The sequence below is a fragment of the Mesoplodon bidens genome (genome assembly GCF_964165515.1).
Source record: "Mesoplodon bidens genome assembly, chromosome: X".
In the NCBI taxonomy this organism is placed as follows: domain Eukaryota; kingdom Metazoa; phylum Chordata; class Mammalia; order Artiodactyla; family Ziphiidae; genus Mesoplodon; species Mesoplodon bidens.
The window spans coordinates 126,969,746-126,996,789 of NC_138163.1; the positions used below are offsets into that span (position 1 = coordinate 126,969,746).

Genomic DNA, 27,044 nt, shown 5'->3' on the forward strand with positions numbered 1-27,044 from the left:
CCAAGGCACGGCCAAAACAAAGAGAAGAAAAATAAAAGAATAACACTTCAGTTACCTGTATAATTTACAAAAGCAGAACATTTCACCACTGATGGATCGATAAAACTATAGCCTAAATGTATTTTTATGCTGTGTATAAAATCTTACTTTATCCTTTTATTTTCACAGGGCAACACACAATTAGGCAACGAGTATCATGTAAAACTGATAGCAACAACTTAACATACTTCTATTTTCATTTTAGGTTATTTTATTTTTTAACATTCTCTGAAACCTTTCCTTTTTTTATATTTATTCAACACTTACTGTTAAGAATTTTAGTATATATACTAACAGCCAAGTACTGTCATATTCTGATCTGCTTACATCTAGGATTTTTAACTACTTAAAAACACTTAACATATTTCTTTCCCTCCAGCAAACTGTATCAAACTTTTCCCTTCAATAGGATTCTTTCAGAAGTTGCCAGACACCACCTCTGAGCTCTAACTCAGTCATCAGCAACTGTGGCACCACAAGTGGAAATCTCTTGATAACAGGGTCAGTCAGTGGTTTCATCGAATACAACACAAGTGATCCTAGCTGAGGAAGCCTGGCTTCTTCACAGGAGGATATCCCAAACTACAAACCTAAGCACCCAGTTCTCTTGTTTGACTATATCTTTGCCAGAGGACCATAGACTAATTTTTATGGGGTCAAGAATATAAATAAGTACATGTTCCCTATAAGAACTGTCTTAATTCTACTCCCCTTAATGAAATAAAGGCTCTCTGAAAAATCCGAAAGGTTCGGGAAGCAAACGCCGTGGAGTGTTCTGATGTTCAGCCATCTGTCCTTTGCAAGTAACCACGTTCTATGAACGGTCGTGCTGCTACAGCAGAATGCAGGCAGGATGGATCAGTGAAGTTCCAAAAGTTGTATTCAGAGAACACAATTTTATAAAGACTGACAGTTTAATTAAGACAAAAAAAGCGAAAACATTTATAAGTGGTGACGATTTAAACAGCATGAGACTTTAAGGTTGAACAGCCTTCTGACAGTCATCAACACTAAAAGGATGAAAGACCCTGCTTTCTACAAAAACCACGATGTGAAATTTAGGAAAACATTATTAAATGTGACATAGTTTAAAAAAAGAAAAAGGCCCCAAAGAAAAACAAATATATTTTTTTGAGAAACAGTATTTCTCAATGTCAAAATGAGTGATGTTTATGTCATTATAATCAACATAATTATTTTATCTTTTGGCTTCCAGATGGAATTTTAGAAAACACTTGCAAGAAAATAGCTCTGAAAGTGCTTCCTCTTAAGTTCTTTGGTACCATTTGGTCATTTTGATAGTTATCAATCCATTAAGTAGGTACTTTAACGCATATGTATCAACAAAAATGCAACAAGAAGTACAAATGTTTAGAAAACCACAATTGAAGAATATATTTTATTTTTGACCTCACGGAAAACAGAATTCTAAAATTTTACTTGTGTTTCTGTGACAAAGATGTCTGTACTGACTACAAGAACATTTCTAACTAGATTTAAAGAAACGTTACATAAAACATCCCTTTTTGATTATTAGAATAACTGTCCTATGTACTTTTTCTTAAGTAGAAGAGGCAAGTTTCAACTTGAAAAAAAGGATAATTTTGCATTTCATAAATTCATACTCTTTTGTGCCTTCTGATTCAGCGAGTGTCAGCATCTAGAATTTAATGTCAGTTGCAGAATGTTAAGGATTATTCTTTTATTTCAGCTAATTTTCTTCCTGCAGCATTTTCTCTATCTCCTTATCCCAGTTTTCATCTCGTTTCTCTGATTCTGTCACCACTTCGTATTCTTGAAGTTCCTGTTGTAGTTCCTTCTCCCAATCTGCAGAATCCTCTAAAAGAAACAAATGAGAGAAAAAAAAAAGATTCTGAATTTTTAATGCCAGTCTTAACAATGCAGTCCACTATAATTACCTGTGTAAGTCCTACCACGGAAATATTTACGGTGTCAGGCTTCAGCACTGTGTGCGCTCAGAAAAATTGAACAGATTTTTAACTAATGTGATTAGAAAGATAAACTTATTAAATGTAGAAGCAAAGGTATCAGATGTTGTCAGTAAATTTTGCATGTTATTTTTCTTTACCTAGGCCTCTGATTTTCCTTCTATTTAAATGGATAATTGATAATTAATATTTGGTCGCAAATTAATTTTTACCACTACCAATGATGATGATGGTAGCAAAAACAGCTAACATTTCTCGAGCACTCACTCAGCCAGGCCCAGGGCTAAGTGCTCTCTATATATCACTCTTTTCATCCTTAGAACAATACGTGGACCACAGATAACAGTTATACACATTTGACAGATGGGGAAATGGAGGCTTATAGGTTAAGTGACTTGCCCAAGGTCACACAGCTTGACAGTGACAGACATATGGATGGAACCACATCTGCAGGGCTCCATAGTCTGTGCTAAGTGGTCTCCCACAAGTGGCAAAAGACACCAGGACCTGAAGTCAGGCAGTCTCTCGCCAAAGCCTGGCCCCCCATGTGGGCTCTACCTGAGCTCTCACACTGGTGAGATTTAGAGCTGCAACTTGACTCTCAATATACGGGTGGTATGCAAATACATATAGGATAAGGCATCTGCTATGTAGTATTATAAAACAGCCAGAAAACAAACCAGCTATTTAAAAAGTAAAAGCTAAAATTCATTTTCATCTTTTAAAAATAAACCTTAAACTTAGTACCTATAGAGAAAAGAAAAACCAAATGTTTTCAATTTTTTATAGCAGTGACCATGTTGCGTAGCAAAACACCGATTTCACGAATATTAGGTGCTTACTGGGTGCTAAGCTCTACTTTAGGTGCTGTAGGGGATAAAAAGACAAGGTGTACCTGCCCTTGATGAACTTACACTTTAGCTGGGGGGCCAAGACAACTAATATGTGAAAGAATGTTAAGTGGTCCAAATTATAACTAGGGCAGGGATTCAAAGAAAGAATAGCTTGCCCGGAATGGCCAGCCAGTGCCACGTGAATCCTGACCAGGCTTCCTTCCAGTCTCCGTGGGCTCTCTGCTACTAGTCGTCACCAGCAAGGGAAGCAGGGCACAGTCTGCTCGAGCTACTGCCTGCTGCACGTGGGGCGCATGCCCGCCTTCCTTCCGCAGTGGCCAGCAGCCATCGTATCAGAAAATAGATGGGGTACAAGGGGTCTGGGGGGAGCGAGCCCAGATTTTCACTTCCGCACTCGCTTCTCTTTCCCCCACCAGCCACTTCCCTCAGCAGTTCTCTCCTGCAGACTCCCCCTGCAGTGTGCAGTGTGCACGTGGGCAGGCGGTTCACCTCTAGGAGGTCAGCTTTCTCACCAGTGCTTTCTGCACAACTGTGGGAACAGCTGGCTTCCGCGATGGTGAGTCTCTGAAGGCTTCACGAATGATGATTAACCCAAGCCTTTGCTTGTCATCTAGTAGAAAGCCAGTAATTTGTCCTGATGTGCCAAAGAACGCAGTCCCATCAGTTGTACTTTTTTTCTAAATTACCTTAGTTTTTAAGCTAATTTGGTTTTTTAAAGGCAGCCTACTCCTTCCCAGAAGCAATGTGCTAGTGGCACACAGCAGCTGGGAAAAGAGGCTTCTACCTACAGTATAAACCCCAGCAGGACGCAGCTTTGAAAGCACAAGGCCGGAGGGCAGCATCTCCACGTAAAGGGGTGCGCTTGCTTTCTTGCCCGCTCCTGGCCATGTGTTCTCAGGGCTGAGATGCCTTGGAAGACTCACTTAACCTCTCTGGGTCTGTTTCTCCTTTCTATGCCTCTGTGCTTAGAAGGGCAGAGGGACAGGAGATGAGGTCATGTGTGCTAGAATCCACCTTCTAGTGGGGAACAGATACAGTTTTTTTTTTTTTTTTTTTTTTTTTTTGCGGAACGCGGGCCTCTCACTGTTGTGGCCTCTCCCGTTGCGGAGCACAGGCTCCGGACGCGCAGGCTCAGCGGCCATGGCTTACGGGCCCAGCCGCTCCGCGGCACGTGGGATCTTCCCGGACCGGGGCACGAACCCGTTTCCCCTGCATCGGCAGGCGGACTCTCAACCACTGTGCCACCAGGGAAGCCCCAACAGATACAGTTTTGACGCAAAAGTTATGACACAGTTTTGTGTATCTGCTCCAGAATAACAATTTTCTACGGTCAGCTTCGGCACTGGGGACAAGAACGGTGATGTCGTTGGCTTTGTACCTTCCAGCGCGACTGTCTCCTCCTCTTTTTTGTCCAGCACCAGCTGCTCCATTTCCTTCCTCAGGTCCTCCTGATCTAAGTTACAGGAATCGAAGGCGTCACTGACAAACTCAGAAACACCTGGGCTGGTAGAAATCTCCTCTTCATCCTGAAATGCAACAAATGAGCTCGGGAAATGGTTTTTGAAGCGACATATAGAGACTAGAGCTCGTGCTTATGGTCATCTCACAATTTAACGCAGCCTCATTTTCATTCCCTTCCTCTGCTAGTCAGATGGCCGCTGCTCTCCATCTCCTAACCTGCACGCTGGCTCGGTAACCACATGAGCTGCCACCTGAATCTCTACGCTCATTCCTGGTCTGCATCACCCCAATCATTCTGTCCCATGCCCGACGAGCACATCTTGAACTAGTGATGCCAGGCAATCGTCTCATGTCTCAGCTGTAGGTCCTTAACTCTTCAAGTACCGGACCCCTCTTCTTCAGAACAGATAAGACCCATATTCATAAGTAGTTTTGAAAATGGTCTCTGAGATAGTCAACACAGAGTTACTTCATTTCCAGACATCAACTACTAGGTATAATGGAAAACTGTATTACCTCTTGAGTTTTAAGTTGAGATTTGATTACAACAGGTGGCGTTTTGGGCCGTACTGCCTCTAAGAAGTGAGAATAAAAGAGACAAGAATTGCTTGATTCAATTCTGAATACATATTATAATAACAACTAAATTATCCACAAGCATGATCATACTAAGTAATTTACAGAAATTAGCTTTTAATATTATGCTTTCCGTTTTTCTGCAGTGGAACTACCCAGATGAAACCATCTCAGCCTCTTACTTTTGGGGATCTTTTTAATATATATCATCATATTCAATACCCCTTATGTAAGATTTCCAGCAGGAAATAAATTTTGACTTCAGTGTTAGCAAAATGCATTGAAGAATAGTTCTGCTCTTTCTTGTAGGATAATGAGAATGAAGTTATTTATCAAGTTTTCCTTTTCTCACAAGGTAAAACGTAACGCTCAGGCACAGTGGCTCCTCTTCCTCACAGGCTGCATCTTCTATCTTCTCAACCTTACCACAGATGGGCTTTACTGAATCCTGTCTTAAGCCCATCTTGATACATGGGCAGTACTGGGTAAAATGGCATTTTCCAATAAAAGTAATAAAGAAGGAATACTAAAGAATGAGAGACAACTGGGATTCATATTAACATCTACATGCAAAATGCCAAATGGTACTGTGTAGAGCAGATTCATTACATTCCTCTGACCCTAAATGCAGTGTCAGGTACCTTCCTAGTGGTCCGTACAACCTGTGCCTTAGGACACATTGTTTTGTGTAATCATGTAAAATTCCATGAACGGATAAGTCTCCAGTTATAACGGGTACCTATACACAGCAGGTGTTCATTAAACGTTAAAAATGTGACACAAAATACATCTTAATTGCTATTATAGGTATTGAATCACTGCCGATATTATAAACCACTTTCCCCAAAAACCAGGGGTAAAAATGTCAGAATAAGGAAGAGTCACGTGTGTAACTGACTGGTGTCTAGCTCCAGGCTGGATATCTTAGCTCTGTTCTACAGACTGGAGTACTGGGGAAATGAGCAGGCTGAACGGAAGACTGAGAAATGAAGAAGAGCAGGGAACTGAGTCACTGGAGAGCAGAAGGTATAAAAAGGGCAAATAAAGAGATGGGAAGACGACTGGTGACGGAGGGAGGAATAAAAAGGAAGAAATAAAAAACCCGAAGAACGAGAGAAAGACAGCAAAGTAAAAGAAAGCTGGGGGAGGACGGTGAGCAGGGTCAGAGAGAGGGCAACGAGGGAAGAATGAGCATTTTCTCTGGAAAGAAAAGAACTTTCCCTAAGATGACGATGACATTTCTGGTATATACACGATGACAAGCTCATGAGAATCTCTAAATGAAGAATATTTTAAAAGTAACTCTTTTGTTTGTTTCCCGCACAGTGACGTCTTCTCTGAACATACCTGTCAGTGGCAACTCGTCCTCTCTGCCGTGGCCCTTCTCCTCCTTCCCGGTAGCCTGCTGCTGGGCCGCCAGAGCCGTGAGCTGGGCTGACTGCTTAATCAGGGAGACGCGGTAAAAGTAGTTCCTCCAAAACACTTCTTCCTTCACACTTTCAAAGACAAACAACAACGCATTTGAGAAGGCATGCGTAAAGTGTGTGCAGGGTTTAGCTGTCGCAGTGGAGATGGGAACAGATGACTTTTAGGGACATTTTCAAATCTGAATGAGGCTCAAACGAAATTCTCATTGGCTTTTGAATTGAAAGCTGAATAACAGGATAAAGAGAATAGCTGTCTTCTCCATAGCAGCAAAAGACAAGTTTACAGAACACTAATGAAACCTCAGTGTTTCTCGGTATTTTAATACCAACACTGCCCTCAGCAGAGGAAAACAGGGTACTGCAGTAGCCCTCGCTCGCTGCGACTGGAGAAAAGCCCACACGCGGCAACGAACACCCAATACAGCCAAAAATAAATAATTAAATAAATTTATTTATTAAAAAAAAAAAAAAGAATCCGCCTGCCAATGCAAGGGACGTGGGTTCGAGCCCTGGTCCTGGAAGATCCCACATGCCGTGGAGCAACTAAGCCCACGAGCCACAACTACTGAGCCCGTGTGCCACAACTACTGAAGCCTGTGCCTAGAGACCGTGCTCTGCAACAAGACAAGCCACCACAATGAGAAGGCTGCACACCGCAAGGAAGAGTAGCCCCCACTCGCCACAACTGGAGAAAGCCCGTACGCAGCAACGAAGACCCAATACAGCCAAAAATAAATAAATTAATTAATTTAAAAAAAAAAAGAAAAAAATGTCCCAAATGATAAAGGTTGTACTTCGGTATGTCAGGAAGGAAAAGTCCAGAAGTCTTATATTTGTATGTGCTGGCTCATTTTTGTTTTGTTTTAATATGGAAATTTCAACAAAACAAAAGTAGAGAGGCTAGAACAGTGAAACCTCATGTACCTGTAACCTAACTTCAACACTTACCAGCATTCTGCCAACCACGTTTCAAAATCTATGCCCCTCTCCCCTGCATAAATGCTTTTCTTTGGGTGGGGTTGCAATATTTTAAGGCAATGCCAGGCATCATGTCCCTTCATCCATAAATACTTCAGTAAATATTCCTAACAGATAAAGACTCATAAAAAATAACCCTAATTTCTAAATCTTCCCTAACAGAATAAGCAGTAGGAAACTGGAATTATACTACTCAATGGGCAGTTTTCGTAGCTGGTGACAAAACAAAAATACTATTTGCCAAATATCAATTCTCCAAAGCTTAAAAGAAATCTAAAATTACTGTCAGCAGCGAGAGGGAGTGCAGAATTGGCAATAACCAAAACTACATGCCTGCCATGAGCACCCCAGGCCACACGTCTGAGCGCCTCAGGGCCTCTGGACAGTCCTGAGAAGCCGGCAGAGAGCCCAACGTGTGGCTTGGGGTGATTCGAATGGTTTTCGAGTCGCGGGAGTGCATCTGACCCCAGAGCTTTGCCACTCTTCTCTTAAAGGCAGCCCGTGGGGGCAGGAGGCACCAGGTGGCTCTGAAGGCTGGTGCCGAGGTCCCAAGGAGCGGTGAGACAGCCAGGGACTGAACTCCTGCACAGCAGAGACCGGGAGCCCAGGGCTCTGCACTCAGGGACAGTCGGTACAGCTGAGAACAGGGGCACATGGCTGTACTGAAGCCACAGGGCTCAGGCTCTCCCCGTTGTTTGGTCTACAGCCAGGCTGGAGGCCGAGGAGTCCTCTGGGGGAAGCCACCCGGCCCAGGGCTACTGAGCCACCCTGCCCAAATGGCCCTGGGGAGCACACAGTCCCAAAGGACGGGTAAGAAAAGCCTGCAGCATGAACCACAGAGCCCAAATCCAAGATGCAGGGAAAGGGCATAGCGAAAAGAGTATCTCAAGAAAGCCAGACTTCATGTCCTCAGAGAACAGTAAGATACTGCATCATACAACAAGAAGAGAGAGTCATAAAACAGGAACAGTCACGGAACACCAAAGACCGCTGACTTTAAAAATGGGGCAGATTCAAAAGAAGGCACTGGAATTAGAAAAGGTGAGGAAGAAGCCATGGTGGCAGAGGGGAAGGGAGGTGGCCTCTGCTAATGGCCATGTCACAGAAGTCAGGATGCATGTGCTGGAGCTTAATGGACAAGCAGAGATCTGCAGAGGGAAGAAGCCTCGGGTGGGAAGCAGAACAAGACTGCTGCTGCCAGAGAGCAGAGCCTGAGTGGAGAAAAGGCAGCAGCCAGGTCCTGATGGGCCTCGGGAAACCTTAATTTTATTCAGGAGGGCATGGGCACTTCTGCTGTTTTTATAGGAAAATTCGTTCTACCTTCTAACTGGGGATAAAAGAGCACATATCATCTGGACCCCAAAATTCCCGAAAAGTCCACCCTGAGTTTTGATTCTATGGCACCCTATGTGGGGGGTGGGGTTGGGAGGGTGCTGCTGAAGGGCTGCAGAGCCCCTTTTCACAAAGAGCGTCTGAGAGCATCCTGGCCCCCATCCCATGCTTCTTCTCCGATACCCGGTACATGACCAGGGCCATACATGCCACTCCGGCTCGAGAGCCCACTGCTTACAGTTTAGGAACAAGGGCAAATCTCATCCTGCTCAGGAGCTCGTCCTCTTGGAGCATGACCAGGGCAACAGGGTACATCTGATCAAAGTCAAAGTTAAACTGCACGCCGGCTGGAGGGTCACGAAGGAAGTTCCTCTTGTCCTTTCAAAAAAAGAGGAAAAACATGGGGAAAACCATAGACTGCAATTAATAAGTAATAACACATCAGTGATCTGACACACTGAATTCTCCTAAATGCTTCAGCCGCAAAGTACACTGAGCTGTCATTAACCTGCCTGCCTTAGAGAGAGTGGAGAATGACCAATCCTTTCATATATTCTTTAACAGTTTCAACTGGAGAGAGCATCATGGGAGGCCTACAGCCAGGCCGGAGGCTGAGGAGTCCTCTGGGGGAAGCCACCCGGCCCACGGCTACTGAGCCGCCCTGCCCAAACGGCCCTTTGGGCAGGGTGGCAAGTGTTCAGCCAAGGTTCGGCAAGGGAACCAACAATGAGACTTTCCCCTGCCTGGCCATGATCTGCGGAGAAGTGGCACTGGGTCTTTCTCAGTCACCATTGCATTCCCAGGGCATTTATTGCCAATCAGACAAGAAAAAGAAATGAAAGGAATCCAAATTGGAAAGGAAGAAGTAAAACTGTCATTGTTGGCAGATGACATGATACTATACATAGAAAATCCTAAAGATGCCACCAAAAAACTACTAGAGCTCATCGATGAATCTGGTAATGTTGCAGGATACAAAATTAATATACAGAAATCTGTTGCATTTCTATACACTAACAATGAAGTATCAGAAGGAGAAATTAAGAAAACAATCCCATTTACCATCACATCAAAATGAAATAAATACCTAGGAACAAATCTAATAACTAAGGAGGTAAAAGACCTGTACTTGGAAAACTATAAGACAATGATGAAAGAAACTGAAAACGACACAGATGGAAAGATACACCATGTTCATGGATTAGAAGAATTAATATTGTTAAAATAACCATACTACCCAAGGCAATCTACAGATTTAATGCAACCCCTATCAAAATACCAATGGCATTTTCTGCACAACTAGAACAAATAATTCTAAAATTTGTACAAAAGACCCTAAATAGCCAAAGCAATCTTGAGAAAGAAGAACAGAGCTGGCTCATGCTCCCTGACTTTAGACTACATTACAAAGCTACAGTCATCAAAATAGTATGGTACTGGTACAAAAACAGACATACAGATCAATGGAACAGGATAGAGAACCCAGAAATAAACCCACGTACTTATGGTCAATTAATCTATGACAAAGGAGGCAAGAATATACAATGGGAAAAGACAGTCTCTTCAATAAATGGTGCCGGGGGGACTTCCCTGGTGGCGCAGTGGTTAAGAATCCGCCTGCCAATGCAGGGGACATGGGTTTGAGCCCTGGCCCGGGAAGATCCCACATTCCATGGAGCAACTAAGCCCGTGTGCCCCAACTACTGAGCCTGAGCTCTAGAGCCCACGAGCCACAACTACTGAGCCCGTGTGCCGCAACTGCTGAGGCCCGCGTGCCTAGAGCCCGTGCTCTGCAACAAAAAGAAGCCACCGCAATGAGAGGCTCGTGCACCGCAACGAAGACTGGCCCCTGCTCACCACAACTAGAGAGAGCCCGCGCACAGCAATGAAGACCCAACGCAGCCAAAAATCAATCAATCAATCAATAAATGGTGCTAGGAAAAATGGACAGCTACGTGTAAAAGAATGAAATTAGAAAATTTTCTCATACCATATACAACAATAAACTCAAAATGGATTAAAGACCTAAATGAAAGACCATTAAACCCTAAAACTCCTAGAAGAGAACACAGGCAGAACAGTCTTTGACATAAACCGTAGCAATATTTTTTGATCTGTCTCCTAAGGCAAAGGAAACAGAAGCGAAAATAAACAAATGGGACCTAATTAAACTTAAAAGCTTTTGCACAGCAAAGAAAACCATTCACAAAATGAAAAGACAACCTACTGAATGGGAGAAAATATTTTCAATATATTAAAAAATGGGCAGAAGACCTGAATAGACATTTTTCCAAAGAAGACATAGAGATGGCCAACAGGCACATGAAAAGATGCTCATTATCGCTAATCATCAGAGAAATGCAAATCAAAATCACAATGAGATATCAACTCACACCTGTCAGAATAGCTTTCATCAAAATGACCACAAATAACGTTGGAAAGGATATGGAAAAAAAGGAACCCTTGTACACTGTTGGGAATGTAAATTGGTGCAGTCACTGTGGAAAACAGTATGGAGGTTTCTCAAAAAACTAAAAATAGAGCTACTATTTTTGGCCGTGTTGGGTCTTCGTTGCTGCAGGCGGGCTTTCTCTAGTTGCGGTGAGCGGGGGCTACTCTGTGTTGCAGCGCACGGGCTTCTCCTTATGGTGGCTTCTCTTGCTGCGGAGCATGGGCTCTAGGCACCCAGGCTCAGTAGTTGTGGCTCACGGGCTCCAGAGCGCAGACTCAGTAGTTGTGGCGCACGGGATTAGTCGCTCCACGGCATGTGGGATCTTCCCGGACCTGGGTCAAACCTGTGTCCCCTGCATTGGCAGGTGGATTCTTAACCACTGTGCCACCAGGGAAGTCCCAAGTGAATTATTCTTCATGCTGCTGCACTCAGGCTTAGGTTAAGATACCTTAAACTAAGGGTTAGCGAATTCACAATCCATTAAGAGGTACAGTCAACACAGTAACAAAATAAAATGCGTCATACAAACATTTTGTCATTAATATATTAAAACTGGAGTCTCATTAAAAAGAAATCCAGGAATTCCCTGGCGGTCCAGTGGTTAGGACTCGGTGCTTTCACTGCTGGGGCCTGAGTTCAATCCCTGGTTGGGGAACTAAGATCCCACAAGCTGTGCAGTGTGGCCAAAAGAACAAAAAAAAAGAAATCCAACCCAAGACTGTGTTAGAGAAAACATCCCCATCACAGAAGACCCTCGTATGGCCCATGACTGCATGGTCAGTACATAATGTGGACATTCTGAGTGGGCAGCACTGAATCTCCAGTGCACCAGTACCTACTATGCCCAACCTGGAAGAGCTCTGACAGAGTCCATGTTTCTCTTGGACCAGTTCTCTTCAGTTAGTCAAGAAGTAAACAAAATGAAAGATCCAAGGGCAAACAAAGCTTTCCTGGATTAGGCAAATTTCCCAGGGAATGAGGATGGTTTTGAACTCCTCTGAGATGGAGCAGGACTCGCACTGATTAACATATAAAGGAATGTCTCCAAACCACCCCCTTTCCCACAGACTGAGCATAATCAAGGCAAAAGGCTGTTGTTTTGGACCAAACAACTAAGACTGATTGTTGCTATTCGATTTCTCTTTTTTTCTTAAACACCTCTTTTGTTTGTAAATATGATACACATCCATTTTTTGAAAATTCAGAACATCAAAGAAAAACATAGTCAAAAATCCCAACACCCACAGACAACCGTAGTAAGATATTTCCTCAAACACCCTCCCGGATGCGTGTCTCTCTGCAAACATGCACGTGTCTGTGTGAATACAACTTGATGTAAATAGGAAGATACTTGCAGCCTGTGGATCATCTGTTTTTCCTTTCCACTCAGAGTCGTGAACATCTTTCCATCTCCAATGTAGCTATGTCTACCCTGAGTGAGCCATAATTTACTTAACCAGGCCCACTTCAGTAGTCATTTAGATTGGTTCTAATCTTTCATTATAGAGAACCGTGCAAGTAACATCACTTTACAGTTTTTATTCCCTTCGAAAGTGATCTTTTTAGAGTTAATTCCTGGAAGTGGGATTTCTAATCCGAGAGTATGATTATTTTGACACAGATTGCCCAAACTCTCCTCCAGAAGATGGTAGCAGTTTATATTGCTACTAATAGCGTCAGTTTCATCTCATTTTGCTCATATTGGATTTTAACAATATTTTTGGTTTCTGATCATTCCTACATTAATAAGGCAAGAACAATTCTGAGCCTAAATGGATTTTATTCTATTATTATTATTTTTTGGCTGCACCACACAGCTTGTGGGATCTTAGTTCCCCGACCAGGGATCAAACCCGGGCCCTCGGCAGTGAAAGCGTGGAGTCCTAACCACTGGACCGCCAGGGAATCCCCCCTCAATGGATTTTAGTTATTTTACCTTCCAAAATAAACATTTCAAAGCCTGAAGTTGTCCCAATCATGTTTCACCTGGGTTTCTACACCGGCCTCCTAATGGGCACCTGTCTCCAGTCCCATTTCTTCCGCCCCAAGAAAAACATATTTTACCTATGACTACAATCCTTCAATGACTCCTTGCTGCCTTTAAGATAAAACCTAAACTTATCAGAATGGTATGCTAAGGTCCTCATGACCTCTGCCTATCTACTTCTTCACCTGCATCCTACAGCCCAGTCAGACACAAATGCTCGCGATACCCCCTACCTTAATGCCAAAACTGGCCTCACGTCCCCCAAACATCCACACACTCTCCTAAGACTCAACTCAGCCCCAGTGCCGTCACTTCTGGGAAGCTTCCTTGGGACCATCCTTTTCCCGCTCCACAATACATGAGATGTTCCTCCCGCAGCACGTCCTTAGCGTCCTGTATTACATTCCTCATTCCAGGGAATAATCCTGTATGTGCGTTCATCGAGCAGCTCTCTAGCAAGCCTACGGGCTCCTGCAGGGTGGATCTCATTTATCTCAAGTCCCAGGAGAAGGCTTGGCCTACAGTAGTTACTAAATTCGGTCTGCTGAATTGAGTTCTCACAAGTCTCTAATGACAAATGTGCTATCAACTTCTTTTCATGTATTACGTGGCCCTATGTGGCCCTCCAATATAAAAAGCTTAAAGGGTTACTCTGCTATACGCTCTGAAGTGTCCCAAACTAGTGCCTGGTAAGTTAGAGAATGTCAGGCAACTCCGGCAGAGACTGCTAACCGTCTCCCAGTATCCACTTCTACCTTCCTTTCTTTCAGGATCACAACTCTGAGTTCCAGCTGGGCATGTGGCCACACAGCCAGAGACCAGATTTCCAGGCTCCCTGGAGTACAGGGGTGGCTGTGTGTCTAAGCTGCCAAAGGGGTGTGTGCCTGCGTGATAAGTGCAGTTTGCGGGTCTCGTCCTTCAGGTGGTCTGGTACAGCCACCTCTTTCCCAGTTCCCACAGGCTGGAACACAGTCATGCACACCACGTCCTAGGGGCTGCTTGGGAGTAAGACAAGAAGAACTTAGGTCTCTAAGTGACTTCGTTGGGCAAAGCACACCTACTGAGACCACCTACCTCTGGACTGACTGTGAAGGGGAAGGAGGGAGGGAGGGAGAGAAACTCACAGCTCATTTAACCTACTGTGTTTTCAGATCTATTACAGCAATTGAATCTATTCCTTAACACATTCAGCAGCCACCATAAAGGATGGATTGAAGACTGTTTCGAAGCCTCTGGGTCATGCCGAAATCTCAGAAGCTCTCTTGTAGGCGTGCCTGGGTGCAATGTTTATTGCATCATTTATTCAGCAGATGTTCATTTGGCACCTGCTGTGCTCCGGGCTCCACGCCACCTGCTCAGCAGGGCACAGCACAGATGGAGTCCCTGCCTTCACGGCACTTACATTCCAGCTGGGGGCGGTGGAGCAGGGAGAGACACAAGGGTTTAGACTGCCAGGGCTCCGCGCTGCTGTTAACTGGGCGTGCAGGGCTGAAAGCGTGCTGACAGAAGGCCTCTAGGAGACGTCATCTGAGCTGAGATCTTGTGGAATGGTGCAGGGTGAGGTTCCAGGAAGAAGGGACAGCAAGCTCAAGGTACTAAAGCAGGACAAAGCTGGATCTAGTTGTACATCAGAAAGCAACAGTGGGGCTTCCCTGGTGGCACAGTGGTTGAGAGTCTGCCTGCCGATGCAGGGGACACGGGTTCGTGCCCCGGTCCGGGAAGATCCCACATGCTGCGGAGCGGCTGGGCCCGTGAGCCATGGCCGCTGAGCCTGCGCATCCGGAGCCTGTGCTCCGCAACGGGAGAGGCCACAACAGTGAGAGGCCCGCGTACCACAAAAAAGGAAAAAAAAAAAAAGAAAGCAACAGTGGCTAGAGTGCTGGCAATCAGGCCAGTGGGGCACGAGGGAGCAGTGTGCAAAGCCAGGGGCCTTAGAAGCCAGCGGACGGAGTTTAGATCTTAGTCTACGAGAGATGAGATGCCACTAAAAGGGTCTGTGTAGGAGAGTGACACGAAGTGTGTTCACCATAAATGGACCCCTCTGGCTGCTGAGATGCACTTGTACTGGAAAGGGGCAAGGATGGGACAACAGTCGGGATGGGATGCCTTGGGCAGAAGACGATAGCACCAGGACCATGGTGATAGCAGTGAAGTGGACTAGAGCTATGCTCTGAACACAGCACTGTCAGGATGGGGGCGGGGGAGGCAGGACTCAAGAAAGACTCCTCTAGAAAAAACTGGTGGATAACTGGAGTCTTTTATTCTGAGATGTAGAAGATGAGGAGAGGGACAGGTATGGGGGACAGAGGAGTTATGGGGACTTGGTTGGTATCTGACATTTACCCTCAAATGACACCGAGTCTCACCGTCAAAATTTCCTTCTGGGGATAAATAACCGGTGTGTGATGTCAGTGTCAAGTTTGGCTGTAACATGGTAAACAAAATACATGGTGTCCACAATGAACCTGGAATTGGATGCTTAGGCCTTTAAGGGTTTACTAATGGGAAGAAGAAAACCTTAAAGTGCCCTGGGGCACTGGAAGGGAGGAAAAGCCCAGCTCTACCTTTGTTTGTTTTCTAGACCAAGGTTCCATTTCTGACTTCGGTTAAAAAAAAAAAAAAAGAGTGGGTTAAAAATAAAGCTTGAGGGTCTCCCTGGTGGCGCAGTGGTTGAGAGTCCGCCTGCCGATGCAGGGGATACGGGTTCGTGCCCCGGTCTGGGAGGATCCCATATGCCGCGGAGCGGCTGGGCCCGTGAGCCGTGGCCTCTGGGCCTGCGCGTCCGGAGCCTGTGCTCCGCGACGGGAGAGGCCACGGCAGTGAGAGGCCCGCATACCGTAAAAAGAAAAAAAAAAAAAAAAAAAAAAAAAAAAATAAAGCTTGAAAACCACTGATATAGTAAAAAGCCTTATTCACTGCGTCCCATGCCAGGTGGGGTGCTGAATGCTGAGGACAGAGATCAAAGTCAGCCTCTGCTGAGAGTTCACAGCCCAGTGGAGACACAGATAAGAACTGAGGGTCAGGGACTTCCCTGGCGGTCCAGTGGTTAAGACTCCGCACTCCCAATGCAGGGGGTGTGGGTTTGATCCCTGGTCAGGAAACTAAGATCCCACATGCCGGACGTCCACGAAAAAAAGAAAAGTGAGGGTCATATCTGAGAGTCTCGGTCCCCACACCTGTACAGTGGTGGTAAAAGCCCCTACCCACCTCACAGGCAAACCACGAGGCTCAAAAGAGATGACGTGTGAGAAAGTGTTTCCTGAAACTGTCAGGTGCTACACGATTGTTAGGTGGTATCACTCCGTTCCCTCTGAAGTCCTGAGAGAACATTTTGTGGCGCAGCATATGGAATTTTCTTTCTTTCAATTTCAGTTTCAGACAAATACATATAGTAGTTAAAGAGAAAATTTAGAATACAATCATTTCATTCAGAAGAATTAGAATGCTATCCAGAAACTTCATGATTGCACATCTCAAAAGACTGTCTTAATAACATCAAAGAATCCTTTTCAGGCTGAAAGAATTATTTTGTGTAATAGGCTAGACTTTTCCAATAAGAGAAAACTACCTAAGAAAAAAGCAAATTTAAAGTCAGTGAAAAAAAATGATGAAAGTTGATGTGTACATTCCTAACATCTCAAAATATTTTAAAAATTGTATAGAAGAAAAACATTCTGCTAAGGATAAAGTCATGATAGGAAGGAAGTATTTCTATACAGGGTATCACAAGATACTTACAGCTGATAGGGCCAAGATTTGTTGTTGAATTGTTTCTTCATCATTACTATCAACCCATGGTGGTACTGCTGCTTCTACAAGGTTTTTAATGGCAAAGAAGAAAAGAGAAAAACAGGTTACAAGGGTAAAACTGCGATTACAAGGGTAAAATCTGTGGATTGAAAGAATGAGAAAGCTTCCACATAACCATTTTAGCAATTTATTAATAAGTTCCAAATATGAACACTCATCACAATCTTCAGACCTAATGTATGACTCTTAGGCATGTATGCATTTGATTTAAAAATTCCTTAAATTATACAGTGGAAAAATTGGACAACACCTTGACCAGGTGACCAAAATCAACATCACTAACGAGGGAGAGATGGCCATAGTGGGCCTCCAGATGCAATATACTGAGAAGGACACATCATCTATGTAGTATTCTGGCCAAGAATGAATAATATGAATCTAATCATGAGGAAATATCAGACAGAGCCCAAATGAGAAATGGTCTATTTAAAAAAAGGAGGGGGGAGTATTCTTCAAAAACATTAATGTCATAAAAGATGAAGAAAGGCTGTGAAAGTGTTCCAGATTATAGGAGGCTAAGAGACATGACAAAAAGTGCAGTACTGTACCCAGGACTGGATGCTGTACTGAGGGGGAAAATGTATAAAGGACATTGCTGGGTCAAGTGACAAAATTAGATTATGAATATTATATCAATGTTAAATTTCCTAAAGCTGGTAACTGTACCATTGGTGATTATGTAAGAGAATATCCCTACTTCTTAGGAAATGCACACTGAATGGAACGGAAAAAAAAGACAGAGTGAGACGGAGAACGTAAATGATAAGGCAAAGGGACTATAACAATCTAGGTGGAGGGTATACGGGTGTTCTCTGTACTACTTTTATTGTAATTTTTCTGTACATGGAAATTATTTCCAAATAAAAAGCCTTTATAAAAAGTTACTGTACTTGATTCATGACAGAAGGTGATAAGGAGGTTGCAAGATAAGGGCTTAGGAACTGAGAAAAGGGTTGTCAGGTGTGAAAGCAAATGAAGAAAGGAAAGGGCAAATTGGAGGCAGCAAACAAAAGGGCTGGGATCAAATCCTCCATTAAGTCTTCAGAAGCAAAAAGCTGGGGATGCAAAGACAACTACGACCCAGCCTGCATCATCTGGGGCTCACAAGAAAGAGATGATTACAACTCAGCAGGATTACAATGCCAGACGACAAACAGCAACCACCTGGAGAGGCGAGTCCCATGGAATTCAGTGTGTGTGTGTGTGTGTGTGTGTGTGTGTGCGTGCGTGCGTGCGTGTGTGTGCGCGTGTGCGTGTGTGTGCGTGCGTGTCTGAGCAGCTCTGCTGTCTGAGCCGAGGGTATGGCTAAGGCTGTGGAGCTGGGTGGTCAGCACAGAAGACAGCAAATGCAGAGGGTCCTCATATTTTTGCAGAAATAGTGCCTTTTACTATTATTCTTCAAAAGTCAAATGGAAGACACATCCTATTGGGTACCAACTGATAGAAAAGTTATCTGCATGCATGGATGGATGGATGGATGGACGGACACATGGACAGGCATCTGGTTCATTCTTTGGCTCATCCTAAACAAGCAAATGGTGGCAATTATAATCCAAATTCTGTTAATTATAAGGTAAAATGAACATATTCTCATACTTTTTAAAAAGTTAGGGTAAAGCCGCTTCAAAACTTTTTTCTTACACTGTTGAACATTTTGGTCTCCATTTTCAGTCTATTCACCTTGGGCAGCCTCTGCTCGTGCCACTTACCCTAGAATAATGAGGTCCTCCCAAGGCCCAAGCTACTGGTATGGAGGAGACACCCCCCATCTCCCTGTTCCTCTAAGATGGTTCTTTTTAGGGTGACCAATAACCTCCTGCTTGTCCAATCCCATGGATATTTCTTAGTTCTTTTCTCCCTAGGCCAGTTCCCTTATCTGGAAAATGGAAATAATAGGAAGTACTTCAGAGAATTACTGTGACCGTTAAGGGAAGTGATGCACGTGCCTTTCCTCACGATCACTGTAAATGGAACTCACCTGACCTTGCTCTCCTTGAAATTCTTCCCTCTCTGTGCTTTCATGGCTTCTCTCTCCTAGCTGTTCTCTCTCTCAAGTAAGTGGGCACTAGTTTTAACGGCAGATGTGTTTCATCACTTAGTAGCTGAGCAACCTTCAGCAAATTACTTAACCTTGCTGATCCTTCCTTTTATTAAAGGAGATGTTGTATATAAAGTGCCCAGCAGGCTCTCAGAAACTGCCGACTCCTTCCATTCTACCCCGTCCCCTCAACACTGTAGGTCTCTACTCAGCACCGTTCACGCTTGACACGCTCTTCACTGAGGGGCTCACCTACTCTCATGGTTTTTACATGACTTGACTAACAATCTGCATCAGCAGACAGAATTCTCCTCCATGCTTCAAACAGGACTAAACTGCTGCTGAACCCCGTTCCACTGATTTAAAGCAGTGCTGACCAACAGAACCTTCTGCAGTGATGGAAATGCTCTATATCTGCACTGTCCAACATGGGAGCCACTAGCCCTGTGTAGTGATCAGGCACTTAAAATGTGGCTAGTGCGACTGAGGAATGGATTTTCCCGATATGCCACCTTTGTTCCCTTCCTTGACTTTGTACATGTTCCTCTCACCAGATGTCTAATAAGCCCCTCAAGCAATTCCATTCCTGGGTATATATCTGAAAAAACCAAAAGCACTAATTCAAAAAGATACATGCACCCTTATATTCACTGCAGTGCTATTTACAATAGCCAAGACATGGAAGCAACCTAAATGTCCATCAATAGATGAATGGATAAAGAAGATGTGGTGTATATATATATATACTCATATATGTGTATGTACACGCACACACATACACAGGAATACTACTCAGCCATTAAAAATGAAATTTTGCATTTGCAGCAACATGGATGGACTTAGAGGGCATTATGCTAAGTGAAATAAGTCAGACAGAGAAAGACAAATACTGTATATCACTTATATGTGGAATCTAAAAAATACAACAAGCTAGTGAATATAACAAAAAAGAAGCAAACTCACAGATAGAGAGAACAAGCTAGTGGTTACCAGTGGAGGGGGGAGGGGCAATATAGGAGAAGGGGGTAAAAAAAGGGTTATTATGGGATTATACAAAATCAAGTGTGTGAAACTTTTGAAAACTGTAAAACACTAAATAATTTAAAGAATCTTTCACTCAATTAAAAAAAAAAGTGAACCTGCCTCCAAATCTTTCACCCCCACTCCTTCCACAGTTCCCATCTCAGAGGCACCAACGAGCTCCTATACCAAGTCTCTGAGCCAGGGTCAACTTTACTGCTTCCCACGAAGCACTAAGTTATGCTAACCTGTGTAGTAGTTTATTTGTCCCAAAGAGTTACCTCCCACTTTTGAGTACTTAGGAGCAACAATGCCTGATGGGAAATCACCACAGGACTAACTGGTTCTGTTTGAATCTGTGGTACTGCTCAAACCAACTTAAGTATTTTACACTACTTTTGCCAGATTCAAAGACATGAGGCCGGTTTTGTGTCTGCACACCACCAAACAGTAAAAGCAGGCATTTTGAGATCTTGCAACTGCAAACATTTAAATAAGCATTTGTCAGTAAAGAAATGTATTGAGTAAGTTCCCAAACTCTCCGTGACATTTCACGGCCCTCCGTCACTTCCCTGGAAAGCTCTTTCGTTTTTTCTTCTGAACAGAATGGGAAGGGAGCCAACATTTGCTAAGTGCCTATTAGGTGTACATCAGACACTGTGCTGGACCTGTGATAAAATAAGAAATAAAAGCTCACTCTCTCTGTCAGAGCCAGCTCTCCAGAAGGGCTACCTCACCCACCATCATAGCCGCCAGGAACTATTTCCTTCCTTCCTTTAAACCCTGAAGGTTTATAGGTTTGTCCCCACTGGTCTTTGTGCTACCTGAAAGATGGAGGCGTAACTTAGACATTTTTGTATTCTCAGAGCCTTAGCGGGGTGTCTAGCACATAACCGGTGTTCAGTAAAATTTGGCAGGCGAGTAGGTCATGTATAAGCCTATACCATACCTGATTTTTTGGTATGCTGCTCCTCAACAAATTTTTTCTGTTCCTTCTGAAAATCTCCTATAATTGTCTGTTAAAAAATACATACAGTTATATTACTTTTAAAAGCTTATTATTGGATAAGAATTACGTTCAAGACTTGTAAAGTCTATTTGAGATATTTTATTCATTTTCTTCAAATAAAGAAACTAAAAAAGTGATACTTCTTCCCCTCCCCAGTAAGAGGGGATCTTCGACATTTCCGAACTCTAAGTGTTCAGCTGCCTTTATGACAGATGATCTTTTCAAATGCAAAAATAAAATGAGTTAAGAACGGAATTTTTGTTTTATTCCATAAAACAATAAAAGACAGGTCAAATCTCATTCTAACAAATAGTACACACAACGAAAATGTCTAAATAATAAGCTATCTAAAGTTTAACTGATGACCTCCTTAGTTCAAATAGTTAGCAACATAAATGAAATTCCCTAGGTCTGTACCCCACCACTGCAAACAATGAACGAACTCACCCCTTAGAGTCTTAAAAGGGTTGTTCCTATTGGTCTAGGACTTTTAAAACTTACCCAAATGATACAAAGGCATAAATGTATTCTGAAATGGTTATAGTTGAAAATTAGACTCACAATATGAAAAGCTTAGTATTACCCAAAAGTATCAATGTATTTTAGAATATATTAAAACAAAAACAAAGGTTCTTTAAATCAGGTAACTTATAGCTACTTATTATACAAAACAGAGAGAAAAAACCCCAAGAATATGATATTTATCAGAATATGATACCCTACTTGGGTTAATAAAGTTCGTAAGAAGAAGTTCGTAATGCTGCTAATGAATTTCATAAACTTCTATTTCCAAAAGATATTTAAATGTACCTTATCAATGATGTCATCTATCTTTCCTTCTTCTACTGATTTCTTTATTGTTTGTGCTGTTTCAGCAACTGATTCAGTTATCTTTTTTGTAGCAGCAGTTGCAAAGTTAAACAGATAGTCTGTAAAGAATAAAAAAGAGTCTATGCTCCATTCAAGTACAGTGGTTATTGTATTTGTGATTTCTCCCTTAATAAGTGCTTGTAAGACTCTTAAACCGTAGGGCATGTTCCTTGTTAATGAGGACTTGAAACAATGAGAGAGAAGAACTGACAGTACTCCACTTTCTCAGTGGACAGGCCATCCATACTGGGCCTTTAATTCATTGCTTTCAAAGACTGTTAGCATGCTCCCCAGTTCACTCCAGTAGCTGTTTCAAACTTATCTTGTCCTTCTCCAGTCTCTAGTTCTAACTTATCTCAGCAAGTAATCTCCCCGCCTACTTTACAATAAGATCAAGGCTACTTTTTACTTTCTTTCCTTCCTAGACCCTAAGTATCCCAGCTTTATTTTCTCCTTCCCTCTTGATCAAAAAAGAAGGAAAAAAGCCCCTCCTCTCCTAGATTAACTCATCCCATGATAAATCTGGGGGATTTTTGAATAAATAGAAATCTTGGCAAGCCCTAATATAAATCTCTTCACTACTAATAATGAGTAAATATATAGAACGAAATTCAAACTGGAACACACGAACTTCACAAGACAAAACAAAAACACAAAATTAACTTTTCTAAAGACCTGAAAAGACATTTGTATCAAGGCGCTTTTTGCACTATGATATGAAGGTGTATTTCTAGACAAACATTATTTCAAAGTCCACATTCTACAGAATCTGGGCTGCAGGAAGCGACCTCAGGCAGGTCGTAGTGGGGGATGCTCCGGGCAACTGGCCTTCAAATCTCATCGCACAGAAAATGCTCCGTAAGTTAGGGCAGGCTTGCCTCTGCTACTTGCCCGTGCTGAGGGGGCAGGTGGGCTGACTCACAACACTCAGGCAGGGAGAAGACCCCGCTAAGAACGGCCCAGGGAGCCTGGCACCCCTGGTTAAATAGGTGGTGCCACAGAAAATCAGGAGATTCGTACCGCTGCCTGGGAGCAGAAGTACTATCTCCTGATCCGAAGGACCATCTCTACCACTTACCACCTCCTTTAACATTAAACAGTCTCCTTTCTCCCACTGTGTCTGAGGGCAGTCATCTGTTCCTGGTATCAACACCCACTGTGACTATCTCAGGAAGCTCCTTGTCTCTGGGCTCATTCCTGCCATCCTCCTCCTCCTATTCTACACTCGTAGGACCACAAGAAATTCTCGAGTATCTCCAAGGAGGCCCCAAATATGTTATTCCTTGGTTTGAAACACTTTTATCGGCCCTCCCTTCTCCTGGCTAACTCTACGCATGCTGTGGGCCTCCGCTTACACATCACTTCTCAAGAAATGGTCCCTGGCTCCTTGGGCAGCGTAGGTGTCCCTAAGAGGTGTTCCCTCACTACCTGTGGTGCCAGATCAACAACATCTATGACACTCTATCCATTACTTGGTGAATGTGTCCTCTTAGCTAGACTGAAGACCCATCCTAAGCCCCGCTGCGGCAGGGACCAAGGCTGTCCGATTCACCAGTGTATCCCCAGAGAGTGACCAGTAAGTACTCGCTAAATGCATGAATGGGGAGTGACATAAATGCTGAGCTTTAGGGAGATCCCTGATTTCCCTTTGGTTGTGACTAGCCTATTTACCCAGAGTGGTATGATAAAATGGGTAGACAGCCACACTACTTCCTAAAAATATCCTCTGCAGATAGACAAACCCAAACTTCTAAAAGAGCAGGGTTCCCTGTAAGATTTTCTCAGGAATACCTTTTGAACTAGATTCATCTTTTTTTTTTTTTTCCTTGGCCGCACCACATGGCTCGTGGGATCTTAGTTCCCCAACCAGGGATCGAACCCAGGCCCCCTGCAGTGGAAGTGCTGAGTCCTAACCACTGGACAGCCAGGGAAGTCCTGAGAAAGCACAGTTCTTGCCCTCAAGGGATGTCCATTTCTCAACAAACAAACCAACGAAAAAGGATTCAAAGACAACAAGAGGAGCAAGATTATTCATTAAACTGAGGCACCCCAGAAGGGAGGGATGTCTCCCAAGAGTAATTAGAAATTCCGAGGGCTTCCCTGGTGGCGCAGTGGTTGAGAGTCCGCCTGCCGATGCAGGGGACACGGATTCGTGCCCCGGTCCGGGAAGATCCCACATGATGCGGAGCGGCTGGGCCCGTGAGCCATGGCCACTGAGCCTGCGCGTCCGGAGCCTGTGCTCCGCAATGGGAGAGGCCACAACGGTGAGAGGCCCGCGTACCATTAAAAAAAAAAAAGAAACACTGTGTTTTGCAAATGTTTCTTTTTTTTAATTAATTTATTTTTACTATTTATTTATTTATTTTTGGCTGTGTTGGATCTTCGTTGCTGCGTGCAGGCTTTCTCTAGTTGTGGCGAGCGGGGGCTACTCTTCGTTGCGGTGCGTGGGGCTTCTCATTGTGGAGCACGGGCTCTAGGTGCACCAGCTTCAGAAGTTGCGGCTCGTGGGTTCTAGAGCGCAGGCTCAGAAGTTGTGGCGCAGGGGCTCCGTGGCATGTGGGATCTTCCCGGACCAGGGATCGAACCCGTGTCCCCTGCATTGGCAGGCGGATTCTTAACCACTGGACCACCAGGGAAGTCCCTTCATGTAGATTTTTAAAAGGCCAAAGAAATGAATCTACTCAGTGGGAATCAGGCACCGAGATGTTTAACTTCAGTTTTCAAAACAGAGATGGGTCTTTTTAAAGAATATACCTTTTAGGATCACTATGTAGAAATAAAAAGTATTTAATCATCTCTTGTCTTTTTGAGGGGTTGTGTACAAACTAGGACCTTTACATGTTTTTAAAATCAAATTTCGGAGCCAAAAGAGCTCTAGTTTCTTTGGAAACTTTGCATTCACAGTGCGTGTGTGGGTGGGGAAGTACTTCCATCTAACCTTAGCTTACCCAACCTCAAGAGAGTCTGGGGAGGGGGACTTCACTGGTGGTCCTAGTGGCTAAGACTCCGCACTCGCAGTGCAGGGGACCCCGGTTCAATCCCTGGTCAGGGAACTAGATCCCGCGCTGTAACTAATCCCGCATGCCCCAACTGAAGATCCTGCATGCTGCAACTAAGACCCGGTGCAGCCAAATAAATAAATAAATATTTTTTAAAAAGAGAGAGAAAGAGAGTCTGGTGAGGAAAGAAAGGGATGGCAGCGTTAAGCTCCAAAGTAGACATCCATATCGAAAACATTAAAAAAATATTCGGGGGTCTTTATTATGAAATATAAACATGAGATTTCAATAAAGCCCTAAGTTTGAAGAAGCCACTTTTGATACTCTTCTGAAGATAAACGAAAATGATTCTCCATGTTCTATGAAATCAAGGAAACAATCATACCCAGCTTTTCCTAAGGTGGTCCCACTTTTATTTATCCCAGCTACCTAACACAGCTTCTCTGCTCTAGTCAACTTCGTCTCCTTACATCTCTCGAATATTCCAAACTCGTTTCTCCCAATTTTCCACACAGGAAATAGTTGTTCCCTCTGGTGATTTCATTGCATAGCACTTAGTTTTATTTCTCTTGTACACAGTTTGGAGGCTTGGGGCTTAGATTGTGTACTGCCATGATTTGAGATTATGCCTGTTCTCCCTGCCTCTCCACCCCACAGTAAACTTTTTGAACGTTAGAGCCTTTCTTACTCAAGTATGTGTTTCTCCATTCTCAGGCTCCAGCCTGTCCTATGCTCTTGCCTTGTAGTATCTTGAAGTAAATTCTTTAAAATTGCTTTCCAAATTTAATCTCTCACTTGTAGTGTTGTCTGCTTTAGGGCCACCTTCTTAAAGACGTTTTCTTTGACTATTTAAGCCTGCCAAGATCTCTCCAGGAGCAGAATTACTACAGCATGTGTTTATTCTGCATGCTTATTATGTATACCCTCCTCCCGAACTAGACCGTAAGCTGGGAAAGAGCATGGGCTTTGAAATTAGACAGCCCCAGGTTCAAATTTCACTTCTACCATTTACTATCAGCATAACTTTGGGCCGCTAACTCTGCGCTCGTCCTCCCAACTCACTGGGTCGTTTAAAGAGATGAATCGTTCACAAAACATCTAGTGCTGAAACTTGCAACACAGACAATAACTGGCAACTACTTTCCCGCCTTAAGGAAAAAGATCCCAATGCACCTAAAAGGACATGAGCCTGCCTGCCATAGGCCTTAATAACTCTTCCTCAATTTACTTGGGACGACATATTCTGACCTAAGGGCAAAAAGGCACTCGAGCTCCTCAACGTCCCCTGTCCTCTGGGCGGGAGGCGGTGGAGGTGAAAGTTGGTGAGTTGAACAAAACAGATTCCTCGTCAAACCTAAAGACGAGGAGCCCCACTGCTTTACTGCGGCCCTGCTCCCAATGTTGACACACTCTGCAAAGAGTGACATGTCACTAGGAACTTCAGGCACAGGATTTGACCGCTAGATGAGGCTTCGGCCTTGCCCAGATCCTCACCAACCTCTCCGGTCCCCAGAGGACCGACCGACAGACACACCTTCCTCTCCCCACCCCACACCCCCGACCATTGGTGGCCCACGCCCAGGGGCGGCAGGAGGTGGGATGCGGGCGCTCTCCGAAACTCTGTGGTCCCGGAGGCCGGGGGAGACTCACTGCCGAGGCCTTTGGCCTGGTGAAGGAGCTCCTGGTCCCCGGCTTGTTGTAGCTCCCCCTCCGCGGACTCCGCCACCGCCTCGGAGCGCTGCTCGGGTGGAGCGTCTCCCTCGGGCTGTCCGTCTCCCTGATACTGCCGGCCACCCGCCGCCGGCTGCTCCAAGCCAAACCAACTGCTCAAACCCCGGAACATCCCGCCCGCGGGGCCGCCTCCGCGGTCGGGGTCACCGGAGACCCTAGCGGGTGCCGCCTACTCCCGATTCCACAAGACGCGCCTCCCAGGGCGATATTCGGAAGTGCGACCTCAGAGCAGCCAGTCTATGTGTCGCCCCGCCTCCACTGTCACTCAGCCGGCGGCCGCGCTAGCGTCACTTCCGAACAAAGGCCCCGCCCTCCCCGCTGACTGTTAATTTCGTAACCCGATTAGGCGCTTGGAAACCGGACAAAGGGCTTTCCCCACGTAGCCCAGCCCCGCTTCCTTTTCTCCTCCCCCGGCTTTGTGGGTTCCTGATCTAGTGGAGTGCACCGCGTATTTGTCATTCTAAGCAGCTCGGCTGGTGGTTTAGCCTCACCTTTTCTGGTTCAGCAGGGTC

The 27,044-nt window shown here is 44.3% G+C and overlaps 1 protein-coding gene across 1 annotated transcript; it reads right to left on the reverse strand.

The window, feature by feature from the left end:
- Nucleotides 1–625: 625 nt before the first annotated feature.
- SYAP1 (synapse associated protein 1) lies at nt 626–26,699 on the reverse strand. The gene is made up of 9 exons (XM_081221536.1): nt 26,452–26,699; nt 21,743–21,861; nt 20,873–20,939; nt 16,794–16,867; nt 8,855–8,994; nt 6,227–6,375; nt 4,820–4,878; nt 4,221–4,368; nt 626–1,878 (listed from the first exon to the last, which is right to left on the reverse strand). The coding sequence occupies exons 1-9, from the start codon at nt 26,642–26,644 to the stop codon at nt 1,751–1,753; spliced, it is 1,077 nt and encodes a 358-aa protein (XP_081077662.1). The 5' UTR covers nt 26,645–26,699; the 3' UTR covers nt 626–1,750.
- Between the last annotated feature and the right edge of the window lie 345 nt (nt 26,700–27,044).

Excerpts from the sequence above, each read along its gene's own strand:
- SYAP1 (XM_081221536.1), bottom strand. The coding sequence starts at position 26,644 with ATGTTCCGGGGTTTGAGCAGTTGGTTTGGCTTGGAGCAGCCGGCGGCG. Across the intron at positions 16,868-20,872 it reads GCAGCATACCAAAAAATCAG|AAGCAGCAGTACCACCATGG; the intron begins GTATGGTATAGG and ends AAAACCTTGTAG. Across the intron at positions 4,879-6,226 it reads GGACGAGTTGCCACTGACAG|AGGCAGTACGGCCCAAAACG; the intron begins GTATGTTCAGAG and ends CTCACTTCTTAG.